Genomic DNA, 22,113 nt, shown 5'->3' on the forward strand with positions numbered 1-22,113 from the left:
AATTTATTTTTTGGTTTTTCGACAGAAACTTTATTGTAGTAGTCGAGATTTCAAGATAAGAAGGTTTGATGTTACATGTGCTCTTACTGGAAAATCACATTAATTTCCTTATTAACCCTGAAGTATGTAGAACGAAACAGAGAAAACGAAGACTTTCTGATCCCCACTAGATGCATCTTTTTTTCTATCTACTTAAAATTTCCGAGAAAATCAGATACAAACTATAATAGAAAGGGACTTTCTGAACGAAGCGGAAAAAAAATAATTTGAACTACAATGTATTCATACATCTTTGCCGTTTTCTTTATAGCCTGTTCAGAATTTTGTCGAATATTTACATTTCCAATGTCTTTGCCCGAGATAAAATTTCAAATAGTAAATATACTTTATTTCTACATAAATCTACTGGTTCATCGATAGGCGTGGTGAAAAAAAAATCACGGGCGGGGCGGGACAAATAGAGACAGAAGCGAGGCTTGAAGCACGTGAATTTGCAGAATAAAAAGCATGTGAATATAAGGAATAACTGTCAGATTTTTTTGGTTTCATGACGCCTTCGGCGTTTATGCAAATTATCACGCAAGCCAATCGATTAATCACATCATGAAACCAAAAAATTAGACAGTTATACCTTTAAAAAAGTCGTAGTGTTCAGATTTGATCGCATCGATTTTATAATACTGTTTGTTTTTATTACTATCTACTCTGATCAAACTGTTCATTTCTATTCAAAATTGCCTGGGCGGAAGGTCATGTGTTCGAATCACATCCGCGACTGACCTAAAAAAAAAAGGTAGCAATTATTCCTTCGCCAAGCGCTCGGCAGTTTAGAGTGAAAGTCTGGGGTCTTTCGGAAGAGACCTTAAAAACCGAGGCCCCGTGTCACGGTAGGTGTTGGCACAATAAAGAACCCTCACTGCTCAATGGCCCTGAAGTGTTGCATGAGCAAAGGTCTAAATTTGAAGCTCTTCACCAATATATGGTGACGTCTCTATATCAGTGAAAAATTCTCGAACGGAGACAACACACAACCAATCAATCTCGTATAATTGAAATTTATATAGGTTTAAGGGAGGAGCACGAAAATTAGACAACTCAGCAAGTTTGATTACAAGACAGCTGCCTATACAAGCAAGATTCAGCTACTTATGAACTTTATTTTAATTGAGTTGACAGACAATTTAATCATCACACACTGTGTTTGTTTGTTTATTGTTTAACGTCCCTCTCGAGAATTTTTCTTCATATGGAGACGCCACCACTTGCCAGTGGAGAGCTGCAAATTTTGACCTATGCTCGGCACTTAGGGCCATTGAGCAGTGAGGGATCTTTTTCGTGCCAGCACCTAATGCGACACGGGACCTCGGTTTATACGGTTTCCACGTCTACCAATTACCGTCCATCGTTTTTACCGATCTCCATGTCTCACAGTGGGATTCGAACCCGCGACGTAAGGATCTTCTCCTTACTCCGCGACTCTAGAACAAACGCTCCAAACCACTGCGCCACGCGGGCTACTCACACACTGTGTATTGTCATCAGTATTGGAGAGGGGATATGAAGTTATGTATACATCCAGGCTTATTTAAGAAAAATTGATAAAATTCAATTCAATAGAGATATTTCTTCGATATTTATTTTGATAAGACATTTTGATGTCTTCAACTTAACATTCTCGGTGTTCAAACTCATGCAACATTCTTAATAAAGTATCTTTATTCAATTCTTTTTAAAAAATGAATGCATACAATTTTATTTCAATGTAAGACGTTTACATTGCAACACATTTGGGTCAACGCATTTCATATATTTCGCATTTTTAAGTGCAGGCCAAGTAAATTTCACTAATTGTGGTGGTGATTACAGAGATCCATAGTGTCTAACCTCTTCAGGAAGTGCAAAATTACGTCAGTCAGATGCAAACCTGATTTGTTAAATGTAGGGTATTAAACAAGTCAAAAAAAGAGATATATCCGGAGTTAACTTTGTCAAATCCTTATCATCACAAAATACTAGTCACTGACAAAAACGGATACTGGTCCAATTTAATTTTGGTTTATCTACAGAAACCTTTTTGTCGAAGTCGAGATTCTAAGATCTCATTCCATACAAACACGCTTTGGTAAAAATAATTGATATCTTATTACATCTTGTGTAAATGTTGTCATAAAAAACAAAAAAAACAAAAAAAAAAAAACAAAGGAAAGCCATCGGTCAGAACAAGTGCTTTATGCAGTTATATCCGATAATACTTCAAATCTACTAATGTTACTCAAATTTGTCATTACTTGAAGACGATAATGGATTGTTCTGTTAGTAATTATGGTACCATGTGTATATAATGAGTATAATAAAAAAAACAATAAAATCTTAATGAGTGAAATGATCTAGTTCTCAAAAAGGGAGCCATGTAGAATAGAAATTTTGTTACATATATCTCCATATTTTATTACAATTGGGGGGATAAGTTAAAAAGTATATCTATTTTTTCTCTCTCTCTCTCCTCTCTTTGTCTCGTCATGATCTGAGTCAAGTGATATTTTTAGTTGAAGATGATCATGACTAATTAATGGCTTCCTCCTCTGGCCATTGCCCCCCACTGTATCATCACTACCACTAAAATATAACACTACCGAGAGGCTGTAAAACTGTACCAGTCTCCAAAGCAAACCTTAACTTTTTCAAATGTCTTGCCATTACTTTCAGTTGCTTCCACTACCATTCATTATATACTGTTGAGAACGGTTTTCACAGATAGCCATTTTAAGTTGTTTACGGAATGTTTTATCCATTAATCCGTATATAACCGGGTTAGTGATGTGACTGAGTATATACAGATAGCGCAGTATCAGTAGACGCTGATTCAGCTCCGTCCATGGAGATTTATCGTTACTTTTCACAATGACTAGAATCCACGGGATCACGTACGACAGAATGGCTTTGATGGTAATGATCATAAAGATATAGGAGTACCTGTAGAGAGAGAAGTGTCCCTTCCGTTTATGACAGCTCTTCCGCCGGAGTTGTAAAGTGTCGTACGTGTCCGTGATGTTTGGCGCCTTTATCAGCTGCTGTACCTGTTGTTCCTTTGACATGGCTTCGCCGCCATTTGTTTTCGCACATCCGTCCATTCGAACTATCACGGTGCTGTTGAGTGTTTGGGAACTATGGATTTCTTTCCGCTTTCTAGAGGCTTTTATTCTCACCCGCAAAGTCTTAGCCACATAGAAATACATGATAGCCATAGAAATTATTGATATTAAATAAATACAAATCAGAATACCTTGAAAGACAAACATAGCTTGTTTTGACGTCCCCTTGGATGGCGCAGAGCATGTGAAATAGGTAATATTTGTCTCTGGGTTTTGGATTTCTTTAATCCCATAAACGTAGAAAACAGGCGTGAATAGTATGTATGATATGGTTCCAACAATGAGAATGGTGTATTGTTTAACTCGGAGACTCATTTGGTATCCAAAAGGTCGAACGATCTTCTGGAATCTATGATACGCTATGATGGCTAGCATAAATAAAGCCATCGAAGACGTAGAAAATCCAAAATATGTCAAGGTGCTGCATGCATAATGGTCCTGAAACTTAACAGGATAAAAAGATTTAGCTAGCATTACACTGGACACCATCACGCATGCTAAGAGATCAAGGAAGGCCAATATAGGAATAAAGAACCGTTCTTCTATCTGGGACTTTAACTTGGTATGGTACACAAGGATCACTATCGAATTCCCGATAATCCCAAAAATTAGACATAGTAAACAAAAGGCTATGTTCCACCAGAACCTCTTGACCAAAGTAAAGTTTACGTCATCAATGGTCAGGTGGTCAAGAGATGACGTCAAATTCCAAGACATGTTCAAAAATCAAACTCACGAACGAACATTCCTGTATTTCCTTCCCATTATAAGAAACACTCTCGAGTTCTAGATCATTTTACTGCGAGATGTGCCTCGCGTGTCAGTGTTGAATACTTATACAAAATACTGAATCAGACCGGAAGTGGTCCAAGTGACGCTCACTTTACCAACATCCTGCCCTCACAATCAGCTCTGGAAATATTGGTAGGTTCTATATAAAAAAAAATATAAAATATTATAAATATGGCTTTCGTACTCCACGATTTTTTAAGGAAGTTCACTTTTTCTTATCTCGACCTTTAAAACGATTCTTTATCAGAACGCCATACTTCAGTGTAACAGCACGTACACCACACTGATTAAATCGACTTTCAAGCTTTAAAAAAACAAATGAGGAATCTATTACTTAAATATCCAAAATTATATACAAAAACACTTAACACATCCAATTATATCAATTTTTAATTGTTTCTCACTATGAGAAAAATGTCAAGTTTCTATACCATTATTAAATCTTCATAAACAGAAAAAACAGTGAGCAATAGTATCCGACATAAGCACTGTAGGAATGTAGACAGTATCACTGGAATATACAGAAAACTCTAAATAATTAACTATATAATCATATCACACTCTGGTCCTCAGCGTATATCAAAACCCTTAAAAATTAGAAAACCGGAAACAGCACACAAATATCAAACATCTAATTATACTCACAGAGTCTATTTTACGCATACATGAAAAACACAAATGTACAAAATGCCTAAAAAAGGTAAAAATTAGAGATCTACATATATTTAAAGTATCAACTTCACTAAAGCTCTTTTTTAAAACGAATTTAAGTTTGGTCTTTATCATCGGGGGCGTGGTCAGGTGTCGTCTGCCTCTCTACTACCGACTCGGCGACAGAGGCTCGAGCTAACAACAATAATCTGTCCGATTCCTGACCCGCCTCCTCGACAGAAGGTCGTCTGACTCTATCCCTGTATTGGTCAATAATGTCTGCTTCTTCCGAAAACTCGGTTGATAAGTCTTCCGATTTCTCGATAAAGCTTGGTATATTGTAAGGTACTTCTTGTCGTTCTGACGAGAATAGTTTTGCGTCACTACCAGACGGTGCGTCATAAATAGGGTCACGTGACCCAAGTTCTAAAGGTTTGCCACCAAAACGATGTTTATCTGAGAACATTCCTGACACAACACGTTCACGATCAACAGACTTTCTGCTGGTTTTCTGATACAGTTTTTGGGGTTTGTTTTCACTCGTTCTCCTCAAAAAACCGCTGGATTTCTCTTGGATAGACTCGTTGGTTCGTTTCTCTGTAGATCTTCGTTTACTTTCGGTCTTTGGCTTAAGGACAAGGTTCAGGGGGCTCTCCATGTTTGGAAACGGTAACCAATGATGAGCCTTCGGTCCAAACTTAAAGCAAAGTTTCTTTGGATAACCCGCTCCTTTTGGCAGCTCTGCGAAATAACCCATCGTCTTGCTGTATCTGTAGGAAAAATTAAAAATTCAGATAATACAATTCAAATCTGAAACAATATGATATATAAAATGAGAACTGTCAAAAAGAAGAAATTGTAAGGTAAGTTTTAATTCTTACAACAAAAATGTCTATAATTATGTTTTACCTAAACGCTCTTCCCATGTGGTCATATGTCATTTTAGTAAATTTCTTGGTTTTGCCCCACAGTCTGGCGACCTCTGCTGAGTCCACTATCCGGAATACTCCGTCCAGAATATTCTCCCATTGGATAATAGAGGGGTTATACTTAGGGTCATGAAGAAGGTCCCGGATGAACTCCCACAGCTGGTATTTATCATGCGAAAACTGGGCTACAAAGAGAAAGACCATTTGAAATTATTTTAAACCACGACAGGGTAGGCATAAAGAACTGCGAACGATACCATTGCTCTGCAGTCTACTTTCAAGACAGTTTTTGAAAGTTAACATACATGTATTTGAATGATTTTTTCATATTTATATAAAAAATTAACGAATTCATACCACAGCTTTTGTTGTTTCACGGGGGGGGGGGGGGGGGTTACAATAATACAGCAAAAATGTTCATTTTATTATCAATTTCAAATTTAAATGAGATTACAACTAAAAATATGTACTTTATCAATCTTATATGTTAAATTTACATAAGTCACCCACACGGAAAGAATCCATATCCAGGAGTATTTTGAAATTAATTTGACAATGGTAATAAAGTTACGAATGAAATTTGCTTTGCATTAAAAGTTTGAATGGCCAAATTGCCATTAATGTTGAATTAAATGTGTATTAAATGTAGGCAGGAATCTAGAGTTAGCGTGCGTAGTTCTTAAAACAGAGGAGAAAGCTCTGCCTTCGGGGGCCATAAAACTTAGACGAAAAAAGTTATAAATAGTGGAAAAGTGAGACCGAGATCAAAATGAGCTCGTCAGTTTAAGTTTTATGGTCCCGGGGGCCTGATCAAAGATGCTTATTACATGTATTATATGACGTCATCAACAAACATTGAGACCTGTAATTTACTACGCTAGGGGATTTTTTTGAGGAAAGTTCACCAAGCGGAAACATCTCTCCACCATGGGGGGATGTTGACTAGATTAAAGATTTTTCCAGAGATAGTGATGTGATGTTTCTGTCATTAGTTCCGATGTGTTCAAAGACACCATTTTTTGGTACCATTCTACGATTACAGAAACACAATACAAACATTAATTAATTACAAAAACTATGACATAATTTAAGGAAACAACTTTCGTTTCCTGTATGAAATATCCTCGTTTTTAACCCGGTCATTGTAAAACGAAGGCCATATTTTGTACTTCAATTAGCCGATTATATCAATAAATAGAAACGGAACTCTTCCAATTCATTCTACACAGATCAATTGTTTTTGATGAAACAACACTCATGAATTTGTAATTATATTACTTTCAGTGACCTGGTCAGACAGCATTGCCTGTACATCAGTTTGAAATAGTGAAGACGGTGAGGCCCCATTTCTAGCAAGAAGGAAAACAAATAAATGAAATGGGTTGGCCTTTTGATTACATCTACAAAAATTTTCAATCATTCTATATGCGAATTAAAAGGGGGGATATAAAAGCAGAAAGCCCTACCATGTACTTTTGATGTTCATAATTATAAAATATTTTGGGTATTCCCCTACTTGTATGTCTTTTCTATCAATCAAGCAATTCTTTCCCTCTTATGTATATGTATATTGTATTTCGTGTGTATGATCATAATCATTATATACAATTTAACAATGTACTTTATTTTTGCCCCATGAGAGCCCTTAATTGGTCAATAAACGAATTGAATATATAATGTAATGATTTGATGTGAGCAATTTTTTACCTTGGTAGCATAAGATATTCAGAGTTGTACTCTACTGGTATGTAAGTATTATAGTGGAAGAAAAAAAACTGCATTTTGACTTCATTTTTTGTAGTTTGGCATTTATACAAAATTACGTACGTGTATATTAATTTTTTTCTCTGAAATTGTACCAATTTTTATTGAATCTTTAGGATTAGTGTTTGGGAGGAATTTCACGGATGTTTCCATTTTGGGTGACCCTGAAGTGGCATTAAGCATTTCACATATATACATGTATCAATTTTTGATGATCTCGAATACACCATTGGTCGAAACCAGGAAAAAAATTCCACAGAATTTGCATCTTTGTGTATTCTTCTTGTGTGTTTAGTTTTACTGAAAGAGTTTTGAAAATATTTTATAGAAATTTCTGTTTCGAGTACTTTCGAGTAAACTTAGATTCAACAGTCTGAAATTGTTTTTTTAAAAAAAAAAATAAATAAAATATAGTTAATCAGATCTAAGGGCTCAATGCATCCTGAAACGCAAAATTTCACTGTTTACAGTCGATCATCTGTCCTGGGCCTAGGGCCATAAAACTTAGATGAGCTCACTTCTGATCTCAGTCTTACTTTTCACAATAAATTCCTTTTGTAAAAGTGAGACTTAGATTTTAAAATAAAGTGAGCTTGTCTAGGTCTTATGGTCCCCGAGCCAGTGCTTTATTTCTTATATAGTCTCTATATTAGGTGAGACAGTAAGTTTTACAGCAGAATTATCTCAGTCCTTCTTCCGACATCAAACATGACCTTGTTCTTAAAAATAGACTTTATTTGTAATCAAGCACTAGATAAAATCACATAAACAAATTATTATAAGATATTTAGTGTACCATCCATCCAAATAAATGAAACAGTTATAAAACAGGAACCTGTAAATAGGTCCCAATACAAAACAACAAACTCTGTTATCAAAAACTACACTTTGTTATCAACATCACTTTGATATTACATTGTATTATTATTATTAAAAGCAGGTCAAGAATTAAAGATTTTAAACAGGCGTTAGATATTTGTTATTAATATTCTATGTGAAAAACACCTCTTTCCTATAAGAAATGGAAAAATTTATAGTATCCAAGATAAAACAAACAAACAAATTCTATTTTGAAATTCATTCTGACAAGACTTCAGAAATACATAAAAAATGTAAAATGTGTCCAACATTTTACAATTCAAACATTACGAATAAAGTAATGCCCATTACATCAATAAATCTCTGTATACTATATCTATACAATAAATAGAGGCAGCATCTGGTTAGTCAAAAAATGCCCCTTTTTTAAAAAATACATAATTAAAAAACAAACATGCAAAAAAAAAATGCAGGTGGGAAACTGAGAGTGAAATCCTTCTTATTTTTCTAATATACTACCAGTAGCATATTTCTTCAAGGTACATTCCTTTTAATAAATTGATATTTAAGAGGGGGTGCAATTACTCTACAAACCACAAGACTTTTCCTTGCATCTTTAAAATTCAATAATTAGGTCAATTTAATGGATTACACTTTCACCACACAAACAAAATTATTAAAATCTGTTCTAGGAGTCCCAAAAATAAAGGGTAAGAATAAAGGAAAATATAAAATGGTGTACGAAAGCAAGTTAAAGATGCAATTAAATGATATTTTTTTTCTTTGAGATTAAATTTCAATCTGATCAATCTATGGAATGTTATTTATAAATCTTATATATTGTTATTCACAACAATCTTTAAAGTACCTTCATGTTCATGTAAAATACAACTTTAGGAATAATTCTATGAATATATATTTAAAAACAACAACTAAGTTCAGTAAAGCGTTTACAATATATGTACATATGTAATACATTTCCTTTTTTTTTTACCCTAACTAACAATGCACAGTTTTGACATTTAAAGCTTTAAGAAAATGGCAAATAAATTCTCATTGTTGTTTTTATTTGGTGATCTCAAGAAAAGCTGTAAGACCTTAAATCAGACATGATTCTTCAATGATTTTTACAAGAACAACCATACACATGATTTTGCTATATATTACACAATAGGATAGAAACATGTACAAAGGTAGATAATTCAATTTTCCCAAAAATCTGTAAAGTGATATGGTCCACTTTTGACTTGATTGAAAACTAAAATATGATAGATGTTTGTTAAAAAAAAATTTTTTTTTTTTTTTTAAAAATTCATTTTAATTTGGAGACATACACTGAGATATCATTTTATAAACATGTTTATAAACAAAAATTCTATGAATATCTATCATTGAAGGATTTCAAAAGACCATGTGACATCCACCACCTGATGAAGTGAAGCTTGCTGTGTGACTATACTTTCGTATCACATGAAACCTGTTATAAATTCTATTCATACACAAATTCATTTTCTCTAAATGGCGTTCTGCTGATGCCATCATTTTGCTCCAATAAATAGCTAGAGTTGTCAGCTTCACCAAACTCCAGCTATTCTAATAAACTTATTTTCAATTTTTTATGAGTTCTTCAAAAGGTTCTGAATTTGAATCTCTATAACTTAAACTCATTAGAAAAAATATGCAGATGCTTTAAGTGTTTTCCTATTGAAATCTATGCAAAGTCCCATATCACATATATGTATAAAAAAAGAATAGAAATATTGGAATGCTTTCAGCTGCAAAATTGTATAACATATTACAACCACACCACAACAAAATTCAATTTGTGAATTGTTAAATGTACCAACAAAATGACTAAACAAAGAATATGGCTTCTTTAAGCTCAGCAACAACCTTAAAGTTACCCCAATAAGTGTGTGTATTATACTTTAAATGTGTAAAATTATAACACTTTGGCATAAGGAAATTTCTTTGAAACGTGGCTTTCAGATACTGTTAAATTTAATATATGCATAAACAAAATTAACATTCAAGTAAATACTTTTTTGGTCAGCAAAAATATGTCCCTGAACTTTATAAAATATGTAAAAGCAAGATGAGCTGCAATTTTAATGCATGAATTTTTTTTCTCAAAAAAAAAAAAAAAAGGAATTCACTATTTCATTGACAAAAAATATGAACATTATTGTCTTCCTGTACAAAAATTAAACTCTTACATGAAATTGTACTCTACTTTAAAAGCAGAAATTTGTGTACAGATAAAATTTTCTTGATTTGTGATCTAATTAATTTCATGGGGACTTATTTCTGACATTCTAGATATTATATAAACTAATTAAAATTTTGTCATGGATTTAATTTCACTGATAGAAATAAATAAAATTTAATCCCCAATGACTATTTCCACTTTAACAGAACCTGTCATAGTACAAAAATCTTTCCTCTGCTAAAATTTGCTGCTTAAGGATTTTAATTACATACAGAATTATCAATATAGCAAATTTTTACAACAAATTAAAATAGAGCTCATATTGCCTTAAAATAAAGGTTCATATAACTTAATCATGAATACACATTCACACATGATGTCAAATAAATACAATATAAACAACATTTATATTGACTCTCTCTAAGACCTTTACTACTATAAAACCTATAAACCTGTTCTAATAGAACTTCATTTAATGAATGATATATTAAAGGAATACTTGTTAAAGATATATATCTGATGAGGTATTAAATAAGTGTATAATAAAATATAGTATAATTGTTTTTGCTTTTCAATTTTGCTAGTAATTAGGAGCTTTAAATATATATGTACACAAGTATGTGTATTTAAATTAGAAATTTAAGCAACACACTTTTGTAAAACATAAGTACATTCATTAATTAGAGCTTACCTTAACTTCTGTGTGTTGTCTAATTTTTTACCCAATACTGTGCTATTCGTGGCATATTCTGATATACTTGTCCATAAGAGACCAATATATGAAACAGGGTGATAAATATCTGATATAAATATACAATGAATAAGTTCTGGATCCTCCCCACGTCTCTAGCCAGGATCAAGTTTGACTGGGATCTGAATCGTCTGAAGACTTTTGCTGTTCTTTCATTCTCTGTTCTATAGAGGCTGCTGCAGCAGCAAAATGTTCCCCCACAATCCTGGAATGTTCACTTACTGTGTGGGAATATATATTCTCACCAGACGTAGATCTGCTCATAGACTCACTCTGATCACTAGCTTTACGCGTGACAAGGTTCATTGGTTCATCATCCTTTTGGGAAGTTTTCATGGTGATCCAGCTAGGTGGTGCTGGTGGCTCAACTTCCTGTTCCTTATGCTCTGTCTTGGGGTGCCATCCATGGGCTTTCGGGCCGAATTTGAAGCACAGTTTCTTGGGATAGCCTGCATTTTTTGGCAGATCAGCGAAATAGCCCAAAGTCCTACAGTACCTAGAGATTTAATTGTTTCTATTAAAGATACATAAAACCCATACAAAAACTCTCTGATTGCATATTCTATCATAAACAAGAATGTCCAGAGAGTGGGATTAATTACAAAACTACATAATTCAAAAGTTTAATATGAAAAAGTATTTATAAAAGTACTTCTTTATGATAAGTCTGGCCTTGTTCTTACCTAAGTGAACGACTCATATATTCATAAGTCATTTTGGTCGATTTCTTCGTTTTGCCCCAGAGACTCGCTACCTCTGCTGAGTCGACGACTCGGAACACTCCATCATCAGCATTCTCCCAGCGAATTAGCCGAGGGCAGTACTTAGGGTCGTGTAAAAGGTCCCGAATGAACTCCCAGAGATGATACACATCGTGAACAGCATGGGCTGAAAACCACGGCAGAGGATTATTTGTAATGGCATGCAGGGGATCAGTTTGTCTGTTCACTACATGTATCTATACAAAATAAACTCGGCTCTTCTAAATTTATGATGCTCTATACTGCATTTGATGTTAAAAAAAAGAAGAGTGTTCTTTTCATACATCGTAGCTAGAACCATGAACCCCAGAAAACATTACACCTCATTGTATGTACGGTAACCTGTGTATTCTTACACACACACACAAATGTACTGTGTATTGAATAGAGATTGAGGCTGTGGCATTAATCAACATATTACGTGTAAAACCATAAGTATTAAGAATGTAATTTTTAATCACTGGCTTTAATCACTGTACTAAATTGTAGCCTTTCCAAAGACTTTACAAAGTTATATTTATAGACTAAGAGGGTGTAAAGTTACAACATTTCATCATATTCACTGAAATCAAACAAAACGAAAAATAAAACACACACTTTATAGTAAATGATATATTCTCTTGTAAAATCCAGCAAGTAAATGCCAAGTATATACGTAATTTGACAGATTCTCAAATGTTTATTCAAATGAAGAAAGAAACTGACAGAGTACTATAATTAAAGATTTCAACCAAAATAATAATTTTATTGACTACTGGCTTTATACATGTATATTTTTTCTGATCTTAAAAAAAACTTGGAATGGCTTAATTCCGAAATGAATAAAGTTTAACATACATTTTCATAAATCATGAACAAGACGTGAAGTTTAGACTAGGTAAAGTAATATCCTTTGACAAAAAAGCCTTGAATTTATTTAAATCAATGAGAATAGCCAATGGGATGCTCTGTGTTTGATAACACATGCAGCCAGATGTCCCACTATGATAGAATTGAATTGCATGAATTAACATTGATAACCTGAAATAACATTTAAATAAAACTGACAGATCAAATTCTGTTTACATCTCCAGGAAAAAAATAAACAAATAAATTAAAGATATTAACCTATTTTGAATAGGATTCTTTTACAAAGATTTTAAATTGATCCAACAGGATACAGTAGACTGATACAGAGTGCTGACAAAATGGCTAATTATGACTAATGTTCTGCAGAGGGCCTATATGTACAGGACAACTACCTGCCCAGCTAGAGATTTCTCTGCATGCCAAAAAAATACTAAGAAACACTCCCTATACACTCCTGCACCTTAAAAAATTGCTAGATTTCCTCTTGAAGTAAACAATTCAGTTCTGAATTGAAAAGCTTATGCTGGTTGACGTGAACCGTGTCCTTTAAATGCCACTTTCCTTGATGAGTCTTCTCCTTTACTTCCCTTAATAGTTTCCTGGTTGTTTACAGCGAGTTAAAACCCAACAAGAGTTACTGACCTAGAAACTCACCAAGACAACTGAACTAGTTATTCATTAGTCTTGACTTTAGAGAATGCAAATCAGGCATATTTTAACAGTATTCTGACAGTGCCTAAATATTTTCATGCATTAAATGTTTTCTTTTAATTATAATGTTATGATACACAGAATATTGTACAGTACCGGTATATCTGGTACATAGATGTAAATCTGACATACGATAAAGAAATGTTCTCTGTGTTCTTCTCATTTAAATCTTGCAACATTAATATAACACTTAGAGCTGTTCAGACTGTGTATGAATTATAAATCATGTATAAAAGTCCTGATTTCATCGTTTGGACATTAACACCACCTGACAAGTTAACATATGTCTCTTGAGATGGTACTGGTTTTTGAAGCCCTTTCTACACTTGTAACAGTGGAAGGGTCGCACTGCAGAGTGTGTCCGTCGATGTGCAATAAGATTACTAAGAGCAGGAAATCGTTTTCCACAAATGTCACAAGACGGGCAGTCGGCAGCGTCAGTGTGCTGCATTTTCTGGTGGTTTCGGTAACCTTTGCTAGATTTGAATCCTTTGTAGCACTGGGGACAGATTTTACAGAATTCATGATTTTTGACAGAAGAGAAATGTGCCATGATGGCGGAATGGTCTGGGAATTGGACATTACAGTAACGACAAGCTAACTCGCTCGAGTCCACTCCACAGAGGTCAACTACGCCCACTGACTCATCATCATCTAAAACAAAAACAAAACGGCCTTAAGACACCTGCAGGCACAAATCAACTATTCCAAGAAACTGCATGCAGGGATTTTTATTTTTACCTCCTAGATTAAATGTCAGATTAGGAAAAAGACAGACACAACTACATTTTAGTTACAATCATTAGCTCTTGTCTCCAGAATCAGAATGGAATATGTGACACTGGAATTTAATTCTCAAAAGACAGCTCTGTGGAGTGGTCGACATGCCATGACCTTGAACATCAGAAATGTTATACAATCTAAAAACTGGTTATAACAAATGTATGACAAGGAAAACGTGGCACACTTTTCTGTTACCAAGCATGCATGAATGAAACTATTCTACCAGCATTACTAACTTGGGTATTTATATTTTATAATACACAGGTATTGCATACTAGTTACTGTGCATTTTCATAACTGATATTTTTTGAAGTCATCTAATATGGGCGTAGTCTCGATTCACTGTATAAAAATATTCTACAGCACTCATTGTAAGGGGCATAAGATTTCTGAAATTTAAAGATTAAATTGCGGATCTTGGTATAATGAACACACGGAAGGTGCGTGGGCAGGACTAACAAAAGAACTTTAAAGCACTTTACAAATACAGCCACGATATTTATATAACTCTTTCTTATGTTGTATCATTCAAGATCACTGAGTTCAACCTGTGTCTCAAAACACACCATGTATAGTACAACCAGCACACAATTACGAAATATAGTCCACTCATCTTCTAGAGTCTTTCAATAGATTTCTTTTTCAAGTTTGTTAAATAACACTTTTTAACTTCTTCTGTTTGGTTGATTTCCATACTAAATCTATTAAATTTATCCATGTTAAGTCAATATTTTTTGTTGTAATCTCAGTGTTTACTTATATAAAACTAACATCTTGAAACACACTGATGAAGAATTTACTACACATATGTAATTTAAATGAGTTAAAATGACATCTTTGTATTCAATGTACATGCAAACTCAAAGTCCAAGGGTATAGCATGAATGTTGCTTAGAAAATTACAAAATTACTAGTTTACAGAAGATTTTCACATAGATAAATGTCTTTCTGAAAAATAAGCATTAAAATATCATGTAAATTCTATCCAGTATATCTGCATTAGAATAGTAAGGCCAAAAAAAAATAATAGTCTTGTTTCCTGCTACCCGACCTACCCTATTTTTTTTGCACCCAACCCTAAAGTTTTTTTTTAGTTTTGGAAAAAAAAAATCAGGAATTTCATGTTCCAAAACTGAAAAAAATGTATATTCAAGTGGTATTTCATGAAATTCTTTGTTTTAAATATGGACTTTCATAAAATACCACTTGAGTTGTGCATCGAAAGACATGAAATTTAATTTTAAAAGATAATATTGACCTGACATATTTAATTTGGTTTTGTATTAGTTCATATCCAAAAAATACTGTTGGAAAAAAATAAAATAAAATAAAAAAATAAAATAATTTTCCTACCTACCTACCTTATTTTTTTCAGGCTGGTAGCAGGAAACAAGACTATTATTTCTTTTGGCCTAAGAAAAACTCTCTGATTAAAAAGATAATTCTTGCAGCTATGCTAAGGACAATGGAAGAATGCATTCAAAGAATTTAAGTTTTTTCCTCTTTGCTTTTCAGATAATGCTCAAACACTATCTATAATAATTACATATGTTGTTCTCTAGATTGTACAAGATATAGATCCCATAGCAAGAACAATGCTTTTAATTCTCCATGCACGTGTGTGCAATTGTTTTCTTTTCACATACACACAATGACATATCATTTATATACAGATATAGGTGCCTTGCAACTTCAAAATTTCTCACTTGTACGACCCAGTGTCTATCAAGTCACATAAAAAATACATGTTTAGAGGAAGACCAGATATTCTTTCAATTGTGTCTGCATGTTATATTTCTTACAATCTTCAACACATTCTAGATGTCATTTCCCCTTGGTTTCTGATGAAAGTTAGAATTGAAGGGGGGGGGGGTCCATAATGCCGACAAAAAATTGATTACACGTTGCAGAGAAAAGGTATGTTATGGCTATAAAATAAACACATCTAAGAGGAATAAATAATGTTGCTAAAACAAATACTTTTTTTAATGAGAATAAAAGTCTCAAATTCTAGGAAGGAAAATAGCATACATGCGTGTAAATTATAAGGCAGTTTAAGTGAAGGAAATGTTTACCTTTGACAGAGTTGTCTTGCCAGAGTGATCCCCCTTCACTCCCTGCATTACTGCTGTCATCACCAGGGGGCTCTTCTTCAGTATTATTATAAGGAGTTGTGGTTCCTGATGTGCTCTCCTCTGGAATGTCTATATGTAGTTCCTCATTTTCCTGTGGTTCTTCACTTTTAATTACAGAAAGATCAGGGGCACTAACAAACAAAAAAAAAAATTACACAACTTTTGAAATTTCATCTGGCATTTAATCTCAAAATCTGTTAGAGTACGTACTCTGAATTCATTTTTGAGCTTGAAATATTTTCAGATTGAGTTCTATAAGCAGCATTCTGCCTACCTTGAGGTACAAGGAGAACTGGGTACAGATGAGGTACTACCAAGGTCCTTGCTGGGGTCCTCTGTATGGTATGACATATGAAGAGGAGGGCCTAGAGAAGTGGGCAGCATCCCTCCCGTCATTTGACGTAAAGGAATTGGAATGCCTGCAAATGGTCGCCCATCAAAAAGACCCGGCCTGAAAATGGGTTGCATGAAAGATTTTTGCATTTGGGCTGCAGTGGGCTGTCGATGGGGAATCGGTGGTCTGTATGAGGATGAAGGCTGAGGGGAGGATAACGATGGTGAGGATACCGACTTGGAGCTCAGGTCATGTAAACTCGTCCCTAGTATCTCGCTGGAGGGTAGATTAGATGGGTAGGAATCCTGTTTTCTATGAGGCATCTCATGGGAATTCTGTCGATGATGATGATGATATCTGGAATGTGTCTCCCCTGTCAGAAGGTGTCGTCGATCGTGAGTTTTGTGAGTTTCTGGGGTCCTGGGTGCAGAGTCCATGGAATGAGCTGCCTCTTGTTTACGTGAGGAGGAATGCGGTGAGCCTACATTATGAAAATTTTGTGAGGAGGATGCCCTGGAATGAGGTAGAATATTTGTCATATTAACAACTTGTGTATCATGATCACTTGAAATTCTACTGGCCACTGAAAGAGCCATTGTCTGTTGTATGGGAGGCTCTGATTGGTTGATATTATTAGGATCGGGAGGTTCACGATGCACAATTTCAATACTATCCTTCATGATTTCTACTTCACTTGTAGATGACCTGGGGGTTTGAATAGCCTGAGGAGAATATTGAGCCTCCATTACTCCTAATGACCTGTCTGTCTCCAAATTCCTGGCCATATCCATTGCATGAGACAGCCTCTCGTTGCTTGCTATGTTTTGCATCGGTAGGAGCAGAGGAGGTGGAGGTGTTGGTCTGTTCATCTTCTGTCGTTTACTTTCTCCCTCAGGTGACACTGTTTCGCCTTCTGAATGCCGTTTCACAGTTTCCTGTACTTTTAAAAGATCTGATGACCGAACATAAACAGATTCTGGACTCTCTTTTATTCTAAACCTTTTCTCACAGGGTAAACCTGTTTTTTCACCAAGGCACTTGCTAAAATCGGCACAGCAGCGTACAACACTTTCTACCTGTAGAATTTTTGCTATTTTTTCTATATCTTTGTAATTGTCTCCTGTCAGCATCATAAAACCTTCGTACAAATATTTCAGAAAAGTTTGGACTGACTCCTGTTTGATGTCTGCTGATAGTCTGACTTCCAGATGGGAACCAATAGCAGCATTCTCCATTGTTTGTAACATGGGACAAGCAGCAACCAACACTAATCTATGGGCCTAGAAAATTAGAATTAGATGTTATAATGATATACAGTCCAATCAAATACTGTAGATTCCTTATTTCACATGAGTATTTAAAATCGTGAAAAGGCTCTCAAACGTCAAATCACAAGAACAATAATTCACAAGTGGACTATTGATCTAGAGCTTTTAAGTGGATTTCGGTACCAAAAAAATGAAAACGAGTAATTTTATTTCACAAGTGCTGCTTCTTGCGAATTTTTGTGATATTAAATTCCTCATGTATATTTAGGAATCTACAGTATTCTGGATTTATATGCAACATAAATAGCTGTTAGCCAGTGTTTATTGATCCATCTCATTCTTCACTGATAAGATTCTGGTTTAATTCTGACTTCCTTCAGAAAACAAACTGTCTGAAATCTCATTGGATCCTTATCAAAAGCTTCCCATGTGTCCATTTAAATCTGACGGACATATACGACAAGACTACCTGGCAAACAACTTTATTGATCAGACATATATATATGTTTCTAAAGCATATGAAAGTCAATTTGGGGAACAAGATTTTCAAAGATAAATTTTCAGTTTTTTTTCAAGCAGACTTCCCTTTTCTTTTATCAAATCAAGATTTCAAATACTTTAATACACCTAGTCAATCAATGCATATACATGTACATATACATAAAGAAATTATCAAACATCTATCTATTAGTCCTAGTATTGTAAATAATTTTTCAATGCATTTTCAGGGTATGACATTACGGTACCATAATTTTAACAAGTACAAGACCAGTCAAGCTACTTCCCATAATTTTTACTAGCCCTGCATGACCATAAAACTACTAGCCCTGACCTAATTAAGTAATCATGGTAATTAGTTGCAAATGAGCTTCTTACATCCTGCTAATTTACTTCTTATAATCTGCTGATTTGAATGAGATAACTTTTGTTCTTTTATAATATTTATATTAAATCAATTATAATATTCACATTCATGTGTCAACATCAACTACCATGGCTCTTGACCATTCATTAAGTCGCTGCAGGGTTGATCTGGACATGCGAATATATTATATTTTTAAAGAACATTCCAACAAACTCTAGTAAAATTAAATTATTGAAATTCTAAATATTATTGAACTTATCAAAGAATACATTATTCCTTTACTATTTATACAAATTAATGCTGAACGAAGATAGTTTCAACATCACCTCTTTCTACCACAACTTGTCTATTACAACCCTGGCTAAAATTAGCAACAGTGACCGTGTCATGCTGGGAAAGCAATGGCAGGTGTTTAGAATTGAAAAATAAGAAAATTTTGAATATTTGAAGTGAAATTGGGGTTTACATTTATTTTACAAATCTGTCTTACATTTTACACGACTGGACCACTCATTTACTAGATTGGGTCAGTCGACATGATTTCAAATTGGTGTCAAACCCTGTTTTTCACAAGGCAACTGACCATACAGCTGGACATATTATCAAATTAACAAGCCTTATCTTAATATGCCCAATGGATTGTCTTGAGCACTAACTCGTCCACTAATCCTCGTTGATGATTGTTACTGTACCTTGGTGTCTTTACTCCCTGTTTTAATGATGGCATCACACAGGAGTTGGCTCCTCCACATTTCAGCCACCTGCCCCATTAAGGAGCTGGAGAAGATTTGGTTCATATAAGCTTTCTGGTAGTTCATGGCTATGGTCAATTTACAAAAGGTCAAGGTCAGCAAAGCTGCAAAAGGAGTGATTGTCTTTACATCTAATTCTGCACAGGTATTTCATCTGATTATTTCAATTCAGAATTAAAGATATGATCATTCAAAAATTTATTTATTTTGTTATAAAAAACAAGGGACAATCAATGCTTTGAGTACTTACATAAAACACACTTTTACCAGAATGCTATTTCGGCTAACTTTCATTTAAACAAACTTTTACATCTTATCGTGATTTTTTTATTCAGTTTTTTTAATAGTTCAACAAAGGACATACTCAAAATGATTTTTTGGAATTTAAAAACGTTTTTCTCCTTGTCACATTGCATTTGTTTGTACGTATCCTGCAATGTGTTTATCTACATAACTTTGAGCTGAATGTTAGCCATACTGGACTACCATTATAAAAATTAATAAGTTTTGACGACTTCAAACACAGAGCGCTATTGAAGGTTAACACAGTTAACAAATCTACTTGCAACACAAAATAAGAGGAATAAGAGGGTTAGGATTTTTCACTTTGCGCTATATAATGATATAGTAAGTAAACAATTATACAAAATACGCAGGCAAAAATCAGTTAATTAAATTAACAATCAAGCAACGGTTAAATGCTGACGTATTCCAACTCAGGTTGTACAACAGTCATGCACCAATACACGAAAACTGGACCATGAAAAAAAAACATGGTGCCTGTTCTTGATATGAATGAATAACTTAGCTACAAAATGCTCCGTCGAACAATTAAGATTGATCTTACGATTTTTACACATAAAATAAAACAGATTTAGAATAAACAAAATAGACGAGCTTACGTTTTCTTTATCTTGTTTTCTTGACATATTTCCGAAGTGGGGCAAACATGTTTTGTTGTGACGCGTTTTTTTTTCGATCAACTATTATCTGAACCGAGACGATATGGGTAATTCCGGTTGCATACGAGGAAGGTGACATTCCATTGCCGCAGAGTGGACCCAGCTAAAAGCAGATACTTCCTGCATGTACAACTCTATATACTTAGGCACCGTAAAACAAACACTTGATTTTACCGCTTTGATTTCATCTTCTGAGGATGTTTTACAATTACTGTGCCTTCATTTTGAATAATTTAGAGGGCAGCTCGTTAGGGACAGATGTACAAGTTCTTGTAAATAGGTTCTTGGTGACATGAATATGAATTACAAATCATGATTCATCAACACAAAAATTTAGAATGAGTAATCCATCAAACATTTAAAAAAAAAAGGAAAGTCTACATTATCACTTAACTAGAAAAGTGGCGGATCCAGAATTTTTTTTTTTTTAAAAAGGAGAGGCTATAAAAATGTTAATATAAACCTAAAATAATTATATCCCGATAGAGAGCATATACATCCCTCTTTTCTTCTGCTCATACTCTGCATATTTTGACATACAAACAACTGGAATGCTAAAAAATGAAATGAATCAACTACAGGGTCGTCACCAATGTGGGTTTGTGGGAGAAGCTCTGGCAGGTATCCACCAAGCCATTTTTTTATGAATGGGTTCCACTTTGATAGGTTCTGGGTTTTTTTGTTTTTGTTTTATTGAACAAAATCTTGCAGCATTATATTTAAACGAGGAACGGATTTGATGGATAGTTAACTTATTATTTAAAAAAAAATGAAAAATGGGTTGCGATCAAACTAAAGACCCCCCCCCCCCTTTCCAACAACTTTGAAAAAAAAAATTGCCATCCGAGAATGCCTTATTATGACTGGATAATTCAATTCTATATAGTTATATATATTAGTTTCACCAAAAAAAGTTCAGTTTTTTTTAGAAGTAATTTCATATAATCCTAATGTAAGGTCTCACACACATCGCACAAATGATTTCGGCTGGCCCCGCTCCGTCTTGTAGATCGTAAATTGGGAGATGGCGGGGTTATGATCGACTGATTATTTTTCCTATTTCAATAACTCCAAGTCAATTTAAGTTAAAATATTTTTAATGTTTTTTTTTATATCAATATAAAATTAAATGATTTTTCACAGAACATGACTAATTTGGGGAAGCGAAGAGAAGTAACTCTATATAATATACATGTAGGTAAAACTTGTTTTTCACAATAGAAAAAAAATCTCTTTAAATGTTGAATTTAATGGATGTTAAAATGTAGGAGGGAATAGAGAGTTAGCGTGCGTAGTTCATATTTTTGTGTGTGTGTGTATATATATATATATATATATATATATATATATATATATATATATATATATATATATATATATATATATATATATATATATATATATATATTAAACAAATATAAAAAGAAAACACAAGAATCCTCCGTAAAGCTTTAGCGCTTTCATTAAAAATCTTCAGAAGCTTTACATTACAAAAATGTATACAACGGTAACATAGTAACAATGATTATGACGTTAAACTAAGCGGAACGTTTAATGTCTATATTGTGACGTCATAGATAAAATACTGCAATGATGATGAAAAAGTTCGGGAAAATCATAGGTAGT

General features: G+C 33.9%; 2 protein-coding genes across 2 annotated transcripts in view; one reads left to right on the forward strand and one right to left on the reverse strand.

The window, feature by feature from the left end:
• LOC133186872 (sulfotransferase 1B1-like) overlaps window positions 1–22,113 on the forward strand; it is a 492,412-nt gene that overhangs the window by 89,942 nt on the left and 380,357 nt on the right. The window lies entirely within an intron of this gene.
• LOC133186873 (uncharacterized) lies at window positions 1,699–20,659 on the reverse strand. The gene is given in 8 exon segments (XM_061322251.1): window positions 1,699–3,883; window positions 11,184–11,563; window positions 11,751–11,955; window positions 13,773–14,042; window positions 16,247–16,437; window positions 16,581–17,920; window positions 19,466–19,629; window positions 20,428–20,659. Coding segments are annotated over 7 exon segments (3,693 nt in total). The 5' UTR covers window positions 19,592–19,629; window positions 20,428–20,659; the 3' UTR covers window positions 1,699–2,702.

The sequence above is a fragment of the Saccostrea echinata genome, unplaced genomic scaffold, assembly GCF_033153115.1.
Source record: "Saccostrea echinata isolate AGI-Se365-2 ecotype Australia unplaced genomic scaffold, CSIRO_AGI_Sech_v1 ptg000014l, whole genome shotgun sequence".
In the NCBI taxonomy this organism is placed as follows: Eukaryota; Metazoa; Mollusca; class Bivalvia; order Ostreida; family Ostreidae; genus Saccostrea; species Saccostrea echinata.